This window comes from Podarcis gaigeae (assembly GCF_964106915.1).
Source record: "Podarcis gaigeae genome assembly, chromosome: 3".
NCBI classification, from domain to species: domain Eukaryota; kingdom Metazoa; phylum Chordata; class Lepidosauria; order Squamata; family Lacertidae; genus Podarcis; species Podarcis gaigeae.
In genome coordinates, this window is record NC_139680.1 from 84364460 (window position 1) to 84374463 (window position 10004).

General features: G+C 42.5%; 1 protein-coding gene across 1 annotated transcript in view; it reads left to right on the forward strand.

Moving 5' to 3' along the window:
• Positions 1 to 10004, forward strand: part of CMTR1 (cap methyltransferase 1) — a 34052-nt gene that overhangs the window by 20596 nt on the left and 3452 nt on the right. Inside the window, exons 18-23 of the mRNA XM_083732293.1 lie at positions 374 to 496; positions 2854 to 2945; positions 3457 to 3525; positions 4297 to 4344; positions 5379 to 5491; positions 6829 to 6937. Of these exons, the coding sequence (XP_083588419.1) occupies positions 374 to 496; positions 2854 to 2945; positions 3457 to 3525; positions 4297 to 4344; positions 5379 to 5491; positions 6829 to 6937 (554 nt within the window). The remainder of the gene's footprint in view (positions 1 to 373; positions 497 to 2853; positions 2946 to 3456; positions 3526 to 4296; positions 4345 to 5378; positions 5492 to 6828; positions 6938 to 10004) is intronic.

Consider the following 10004-nt stretch of genomic DNA (forward strand, 5'->3'; position numbering starts at 1 on the left):
CACTTGTGAGGGCTAAAAGAGAAGCTTGCTAAACAACCCTAATAACTGTTTACTCATTATTTATTTATTTAATAAAATTTGTACACTGCTTGATTGTAAAAGACCTTAAAGCGGTTTACAAAAGATAAAAAAGTAAAATCCAGAAAAAAAACTAAGAAATCTACTTTAAAACATACAAAAGTTAATATACTAGAAGAGATAAAATTTAAGATTTTCTTCTTCTGCTGACAACCCTTTTAGATGCTTCGTTAGAAAGTACGTTCCACTGTGGCAATCTTTCTGCTGGCCTGGTACTAACTCCAAGAGACTGTGGCCTCATCTATGAACTCCTTTGGTCCCTAATCTTGCTGCCTTCCTGTTTGTTTACATGCAGAAGTCTCAGATATACACTTGGGCTGGTCGCACATCAGATCGCTGGACCAAACTGGACTTGAAAACAGAATTACCACGGGACACTCTTCTGTCTGTGGAGATAGTTCATGAGCTGAAAGGAGAGGTAAGAGGCTGATTTTTCTTCAGAAGGGGCTAATTTTCTTCTTCTAGCAATTTAAAACTCATATTACAAGGGGGAAAGGCCTGACAGACCCATCACTAGGGCTTTTGGATAGTGGCATTTAAGGTCCTTTTGTGGCTTGCTCTTCTAAGGTAGGATCACTTGCACACATGCATATACTCCAGCCAAAGCTCTCCTCTCTAGAGGTGGATCTATCATTTTCTTACCAATTTACCAAGCTTGGAGAACAAATATTGCTATGGGATTATTGTTATTTTTAGTCACTAATCACAGAGTTTAAAGAAGATAATTTATTCAAGGGATAAATGATTTTCTGCAGGGGATATTTGTGAATGAAAAAATGTAAGCATTCCTGAGACTAGTGCACAAGCAGCAAACAAAATGTAACTACCAGTAATTGGAACACCAATCCTTATAAAATAAGTTAAAAATTCAGTCCGGGTAAATCAAGGCATTGACACAATTTTTCCTATCATTCAGTCAATCTCCTGCCCTTTCTCCCAGAGGACCCCAAGGTGGCAAACAAGTGATAAAGCAATAAATCATACACAAAATGATAAAAAATTGTCCAAATTAGTAAAATCAGTTTCATCTAATAAGAACAGGATAAAACAGTTCAAGAATAAAAACTGTGTGCTGAAATTCTAACTTTTTATACTTAAAAAAAAGATGTGTTAGAAACAGTTTGAAGTGCAAAATTGACTTCAGTGAATACGATCAACAGTAGAATCTGAACAATATCAAAATCATAAAAGAGAACAAAGCACTGTGTGTTACAACTACTGTGGGACCAAATTTCCCACTTCCATCCAGCTTGTCACAATTTATCCTAATAAAAATGCTAGTGTTTTTAATTCCATTATGCACTCTTTGACACTGTTTCGGAAAACCTAAAATAATGGAATTTTAATCTGCTTAAAGCCTAATTCACAGTTCAGGGTTTGCCTAGTGAGACAGAGAAAGGAAGATTTACCTTGCTCAGCCACATATTCGCTTTGGCACAAAGCTACCTTCTCTTTGTAAGCTATTGCAATATGCTTGCTGTGCTCTTGTGTGATCTTTCCATAGCTTCTGACACAGTCCATTTGTTCAGATCCAGTCAGGCTTAGCTGAAGGAACATTTTGGGAGGTGGTTGGCTGTCACCAGCTTTGCTGGGTTTTGTGTGTGTTCAACAGTTTTCAGACTTTTAGGGCGGGAGAACGTAAGAGACTTTGTAAAATAATGAACTGTTTAGAGAGAAATTGCCATCTCTGAAACACTCAAATCCAGATTCATGCTGTGGAATTGATTTAGCAATAGGATTGGGATAGCCAAAGGGTACTATTTCTTTACACGGTGCTTAAATTAAAGGATTTCCTACTGCAGGATGTGGCGCTGGCAACTTGTAGAGATGGCTTTTTAAAAGGATTAAATGAGTTAAATGGGAGATAGATTTTTCCGTGACTGTTAATAATGGAATTTCCATGTTCTGCCACAATATGTGCATGCTTACTTAACGCAGAGAACAAATGTAAGGGTGTTTTCTCCCATTACTCCCTGCTTGCGAGCTTTGCAAGGTTACCTGGCTAGCCACTGTTGGGAGTGCTGGCGTAGAAACACCCCTGATCTCCACCAGCTAAGCAGTTACTTCATTCTTTTGGGAGGTTGATTTGATCCATAGATTCCTGACTTTCCCCCACCCCCTAAGGCAGCATGCCAATGGCTTTTATCTGTTAACGGGTGAGCTATGAGTTCAAGATCCAGAAGTGACAGTCCCATAATCCATTGCCCTGGTTTGCTCTCCAGTTACTTCCACACAAGCTAGTGGTGTCTTACCCAGTATTTGGGAACAATTTTAAAACATCTTAGAAGTGAATTTTAACAGTATAGACTTCAGCATGTGCGGTACCCTTTGTGGAATTGTATATTTGGGATGGGAGAACCTGGTAACAGCCCGATGCACATGTCACGATAAGCCATAGTTTGAAATAAATGATGGTTTACCAGGAATGAACCTGGAACCAGCACTCAGTTTGTTCTTGAAGCAAACCATAAGTGGAAGCCACCTTGGCTTACTGCTCATAGTTTGTTTGGGAGAAGCAAACCAAAAGTGCTTGTGGTTTGTTTCCTGGCTCAGGGTGGAGCAAAACCAACATGGTGGAGCCGTGTGCCCTGGTTTCCTGTGAACCATAGTTTATTTCAAGCTTATCGTGACATGCAGCCAAAGAGGCACTTTTTTTTAGTGTTACTTCTGAAGCAGTCAGTGAGGTGGGAAGCTGTTGCGCATGCAGATGGTATTCTTTGCAACACACTCAAAATACAACAGCACTTTGTGAAGTGCCGATTTTCCTCTCCCTAGGGAAAAGCACAGCGAAAAATTAATGCCATCCACATCCTGGATGCCCTGGTGATAAATGGTAGTGATGTCCGAGAACAACATTTCAATCAGCGGTAAGCAGAGTTTGGGAAATTACTTGTGTATATAGTTTGATGGGTGCAGGGGGTGTGTGAGAGGTGGATTCTTAACCTAGAGTCTCGGCTGTTCAACAGAATAACCCCAAATAGACACTTGAGAAATTTTGAAAGAGCAAAATTCTGAATGCGGTATGCCTTTTCTTGATCTCCACTCAGTTAGCCAATGCAACCCTGTGGCAGCGAAGACTACTCCATTAGCAGCAAGCAAGCAAATCTTAACATTTGGAAATATACTAGTATGGAAGGGATCCTTTTTCATGAGAAAAAGCCAACAGCCCTCAAATGCCTCCCTAGCCACTTTTTACTCATAGTTTGTCCTATTTTGGGGCTTACCGTAAACATCTGGTTATTAAATGGGCCAAACTATTAAATCAGTAAATCTTTAGATTGGTTATGTTACTACTTTGAGTAGCCTCCCCATTGTATAAGACTTTAATCTGTTTCTGAGGAAAGCTAAACTAAAGAAATCCTTATTTTTTGGTTGCAGAATTCAGCTAGCAGAGAAATTTGTAAAAGCCGTCTCTAAACCTAGCCGGCCAGATATGAACCCCATCCGGTGAGTGCAGCCTTTTGGATTCTTGCTGTCTTCTGGGGCTGTCATTAAAAATACTTTGTAGGTAGTTTGTACCATGATGGATTTTCACATTAAGTTGTATGTTAGGAAGCCAGCAAGAGTGATTGTGGGAGGATGCTTTCCTATGAAAGACCATTTTAGGTCAGTTTGATATGTGAAGAGCTTATCCTTGAAATAAACTGGTTTAGCTCCTTGACAGAAGAATCAGAGACCAAACGATGTGGTTCTCTTTCTGGGTCTAGTTTGTAACTTATATGAAGACAGGAGGGGAGGGCAAAGAAATCAGGGCACAAGAGAGAGCAGCACCATGGATCATCCTGGAAACATACACTTTACTAAAGGGTGGTTGTGCCTCTTCAGTTTAATAATTTTGTTTTGGATAACTAATTTAACCTTCATAAAGGGTTTCACCTCCTATTTCTCAAGCGAGTTGTCCAGCCATCTAAATTCAGCAAGAAGGCTGTTGGTACTGCTGACATGAAGTGCTCAGATCAGTAGAGTTCTGTGATTAGAAGTCATAATCTTTGATAGGTTTTTTTTTCTTTATTACAGTATTCTACTTCTCGATCATGAGGGCTAGAAACTTCCTTTTATAGAAAGTCTAAGATTTTTAGGAGTCTTGATGAGAGCACCTGGGGAGTAAGTTTTTTTTAAAGCAGAGTCACCAGCAGTTTTGAAGAGCTTGTAGGAACTCAACCTACAGTTAGATGTTGTGGCCAGCATATTATTCCACTCATGGCCTTTTCTCCACAGAGTGAAGGAGGTATACAGGCTAGAGGATATGGAAAAGATTTTTCTAAGGTAAGTCCTCAGAAATCCTGGATTTGCAGCCTTTATTTTGTTATTATTTGGACTCTCTGTTGTTTTTTAAAGAGAATATTGTTAATTCTGCATTACTGGTAGGATTTATCAGCCTATCCAAAAGGAACATATGTTTATTGGCTAGCGGAAGGAAGTTAGTTAGGTTTTTTATGGCCAAGCCTCCAACACTGTGTTTTCCAGCCTTGCAGAGATCCATCCCATTTCTCCTTGTGACATAGAAGAGGCTTGCTTGTGTGGCTGGCTGGTGGGAGAAATACTGGCTGCTTTTAAAGATCAGCACATTCATATTTTGCACAATAGAATCCATAGATGGTGCTAAAATGACCAGATTTTAAGCCTTGAATCTATCTGTAGATTCTGTAAGAGTTCTAGCTGCTTTGCCTTAGTACTTTACAAAGCTCTCAGCTGAACCTTCTAAACCATTTCTGTGTCTCTCTAATATTCAGAGTCCCTTGGTTCCCTTTTAAAAGGCTCCTCAATTTTGTTCATCATGAAAAGTGTTCAGCAGGTCTCTAGTGAGTGTGAGGAGCCCCAGGCTTCACCCAACTGTGGAGCTGCAGGGGGGAAGAACTGCCCCTTTCCCTTTGTATCCCCAAAGTTTGGAGGAAACCTGGGAGTTGTTTAGAGTGTTGGGTGTTCAGAGCACTCAGCAAGGAGATTGTCCCAGATGCATCTTTGATTTGGAGGTTCAGCATGAGGTCACCAGCAAACCAGCTCCCTTGGGGGTGGGGCATGATCCTGGCAACAATTTTTTTGTTGGCCGACAACCTTCTTATCTTGTTCATCCTCACAACACCCCTCAATTATCATGTCACAATACTTTTAACAGAGAGAAGAATTTGTGTTGGTAATTTGACCACAGTGGAGTTTATGCTTGGCTAGGGATTTGAACTGCGCTTCCTGGACCAAGTCCCAGGGTCCAGCTGTTTGCTACATTGCTGAGACCTGTGCTTTGTGCATTTTTTGTTACTTTGGGTATGAACACCCTGTCTCCTGGTTGCTTGGTGGCGTAGGTTAGAGATGAAGATCATCAAGAGCTCAGGCGGAACCCCACGGCTCTCCTACACTGGCCGTGACGACAGACACTTTGTTCCCACAGGATTGTACATCGTTCGGACTGTCAGTGGTATGTCCTTCTCTGTTCAGGGACTCTTTGCTATGATGGTCAAAGTCAGGCTCTGAAATATGCATCTCTGCTTTGGTCAAAACAATTACACGGACCATTTTTTGCTTTTAAAAAACCGAGAGAGTACATTCCTCTATTTGGTTAGTTGCCTCTCCCATTCTGTCTTGGATCCTGGTTCTCCTAGCAGAGCGCAGCATTGTGCAGGGGAACGTTGGAAGCTGGGGAAGATTTTGAGGTTTTTTTTTTTTTTTTTTTGCGGAAAAAGCAGTGCAAAATGCTTGCAGAAGATTGCTGAAGTAGTTTTCTCCTTTCATATGCCCCCTGTGCTTTTCTTCCTTAAAAGCCACCCATGATAAATACTACAGAAGCAGCTTCTCTTCCCGTGCATTGCTTTTCCTGCCACCACTCAGGATTAAAATGAGTAGGGTACCCAGTAACTGGATGAGAACTCAAGGGCAGGGCAACTACCTGTTCCCTTGTCCTCTGTCCATCACCTGGCACATGAGGCTGCTTTTCCTGCCCCATCATTCCTACAGTGTATTCAGCTAATGAGTACCAGCAGGATTGTAGCTAAGCCAGGGTCACTGAAAACCAAGTGGAAGGCATAAGCATTCTTGGGGGAATCCCAAGATTGGCAGAAGTACAAAAAATATTGACCTGACTTCGACCCTACTTAGCTTCAGCAAGGTGGTAGCCTCATATGCCTTCAGGCCATATCCTGAATTTTCCAGATGTGCCTTAGAAATGAGGTGCCTTGGTGTACAAAAAAAAAGTTTATTGGCAAGTTTTTTTCTTCTCATAAGGGTTTTTTAAGACCCTCTCAGACACTGCTGCCCCATAGATTTCACAAAGGTAGTAGAACTGCTAGCAAAAACTCCTCTGCAGACCTGGGCAGTGCTATATGGGTGGAGGCATTTCATTTAGATCAGGGATAGGCAAATTCGGCCCTCCAGATGTTTTGGGATTACAACTCCCATCATCCCTGACCACTGGTCCTGTTAGCTAGGGATGATGGGAGTTGTAGTCCCAAAACATCTGGAGGGCCGTGTTTGCCTATGCCTGATTTAGATATTGGGGCCGAAGTCATTTGGGGCTTTGTATGTCAACATGATCACCTTGACTTTGCCTTGGAAGCACAATGGCAACCGGTGCAGGTCTTTTAAGAATTGATGTGCTATGTGCTTAGCCAGCAGAGCCCACCAGCACTCTGGCCACTGCATTCTGCACCACTTGCAGCTTCTGAACCATTTCTTAAGGACAGCCTCACATGCAATACTCTACAGTAGTCCAGTTATGCTTCTCTTTTTAATCTGATCTCGTTCCCCCCCCCCCAACAGATCCGTGGACCATGGCAGTTAGCAAAAATTCTAATAGGAAATTTTTCTACAACAAGACAACACATAAATCAACGTATGAACTGCCTCAAGAATCTGTTGCACCATTTCAGTAAGTATCATCCAGAAAATACTGCCAGTTTATCTAGAAGCAACAAGGGGGATCATACCAGCACATGTTGCTTTTGTAGTGCATAGATCTCTCTCCAGCATCATTAAACTGTGTGGTGTTGACCTGTGAATGTCCACAGAAGTTACCACCGCACGCTTTGCTCTATTATCTAAGGAAACATTGGGAGGGTTCTGGACCATGATTTACAAGTCATTGTACTCTTAACAGTTGGCTTTGGGAGGTGGCAAGGTAACCCAGCATGTATTAGAATGCATGCCACAGTTGGTATACTTGGCTGGGTCTGGAGTCTCTCAGGAATAGGACTCCCCGAAAGCTTTTGATCTTCTAAATACCGCAGAATTACAGTGGCCTGAAACTGCTTGATGTATCATAGTTTTCCCCAGACAACTCTGGGGATCTTTGAAAGGATGCTAAGATTTATTGGTTTGATCTTAATTGGGCCCCTTAATAGAACTACAGATTAAACTTTGTAATATGGAAACACTCTCACTTTAAAGGCTTTGAGATACAGGAAAGAAGCTGACTAGGAGACTCAAGAAAAGGCAGCACTGCACTAAGGCTTTTGAGGAAGTAGTGAACCATACATACCTGCACTTAATTCAAAACATACTCCTTGAGTATCTGCCACCAAAAGCAGAGATGTATGGTTGACCTACTCTTCTGTTCTATGCCCTGTCAGGTTCTGAATTCTGGGACCTCACAGCAGTCAGACAGAAGCAAGAATGAAATAACCCTTGCTTACGCCAGAATCCTAGAATCTACTGTAGCTGTCTTCTTCTCATTGGCATTCTTGTCTTCCACCTTCAGCCATTAGATGGTTACAAATTCTGCTGCTTGCTTCAGCCATGCTTCCCCTTTCTTCTGTTCTGTTCTGTTTGCTTTTGTTTTGTTTTGTGGGTGTTTTTTGTATTAAATGTAGACCCCTCTTACTTTGAAGTTCTTTAATCTCTAGCTCTTTCATACTGCTTTCCTCTGTCTTTAAAGCTCTCCTTATTACTTTTACCAAGGCTCCAGGTGTTTGGACGGCTTTCTATCTAAGCCATTATATGCAGTTGCTAGTGAACCCCAAACCTTTCCCATTTCCTGCGGCACATGCAGAGAACTTGGAAAAGAGGAGTATCTGCTTTGCAGCTGAGTTTCTGCAGGATGGGCAAGAAGGATGAGACCTGTGGGTATAGGGCAGTCTACACATTTACAAACAAACAAACAAGGTGTCTTCTGCAGAAGCCTAGAAGGAAAGGACAGAAATTAGTGTTTCCGTGCGCTGCTCTGGTTCGCCAGAAGCAGCTTAGTCATGCTGGCCACATGACCCAGAAAAACTGTATGCCAGCTCCCTCAGCCAATAAAGCGAGATGAGCGCCGCAACCCCAGAGTCGGCCACGACTGGACCTAATGGTCAGGGGTCCCTTTACCTATGCAGACAATGTGAGGCTCATTCTCAGGAGTTCTGTTTACCCTAAGAAAAAGCCAGCCTAGTTCTCGGGCCTGAGAGTGTCTGACCCCTGGGAACTCCTGCTGAGTTGCTTCTAGTTTTCCACCTCTCTTGCACTGAATAGTTTTAGAGAAACTGTGGGAGCCCTTTGAACTTCTTTTTGTCAAATGCTAAGCAGGCAGTAAGCAGCATCTCACTTTCTTTCAGAAACTCAGGAATTCTTTCCTTTCCCTTCCTCATATTGCATATTTTCTGCAGAAAGCATAACTGTGGCTCTGAAAACAGTGGGAAGGAAGAGGCTTACGTGTGACTTTGATAATGGATGTTTTGCATTATCATTTGTGAACTCTAATACGGTTGTAATTAGGCACTGATATATTTTCTTGTCACAATGCTAATATCAGAACAGTGCAACTAAATAGGCTGTGAATATTAAATGCCAGTAATTGTTGGACTCGAAGGCCGCTTTGTCTCCGGCTATTAGCTACTTGCTTTTTCTCCAGTATGACAACACTGTTAAACAAGTAGGAGAACCTGAGCTCAGGCAGGAATAGAGACCTGATCAATGAGGCTGCTCCAAGAGGATTTTTAAAAAAGATCAGAATGTACAAAACTTGTTTATCTAAAATGTCAAGTTTTGCTGAGCAGTCAGAGTTGCTACAGCTCCTGCGGTTTCCATTCTGGTTTCTGGACTCTTCAGAAGTCTCCTGTAAGTTCTTTTATAGATTCTGCTAAGGGTACTTCATTTTCCTCACCCCCTCAGAAGTCTAAATTTTTTTTGGCTCTGTGTGCGTTGGGTTCCCCCGCTTTCAGACACCAAAGGCATTGATTTCCCCCTTCTAGTCAGTGCTTTGACTTGAGGCAAAAATAAGGCTGTTTCTGTTAAAACAACCTTTTGTACACCTGGCTGTGGTGTCTGTGTCTGCAGTCTGCAAGTCCTTTAATTGGTGGGTCCTGCAGAAATTATCGATTAGGCTTTCTCTTAAGGCATCAGAGCAGAGGGAGCAAACGGGGGTTTTTTTTTGGCCCCATGACCAGCAGACAGGCTTTTGATACTTGGGGGCTGCATGTTCAGCTTGAGATTCATATTCCCACTTGAGAGCTGGCAAAAGATCCCTCCTCTCTCTTGTGCTGATTCTGCTGTGATGCGAACATCATCAGCACAGACAAAACACGTATATGTGGCCATTTTACACCTGAAGTGCCTTATCAGCCGTATCTATTCTGTGGAAGCTGAGGGTTAGACTTTGTGGGGTGTTTGAAGGTGGAATTCAGTGTTGTGTGCCTCCCATCATTTTGTCTGTGCAAGCATTCCAGTTTTCTGGGTAGAAAGACCTGCTCTCTGCTCCCCCTTTGTGCTGTTTGGGGGGCGGGTTCCTCCTGACACTCCCCTCAAGCCAATTTAGGGGGCATGTAGCGGGAGGGGAGGGAAGCCTCATTGCACAAGCGGCCAGGATTGGCTGAAGATGTCGATATCAGGCTTTTAATAGGACTTCCAGAAGTGAAGGAAATTACTGACCACACCTGTGGCTACTACTCATCAAAACCCACGTCAAAAAACAAACCAACCCAAACACCCTACCCATTCCTTCTTTGGCACTGGACCCTCTGGCT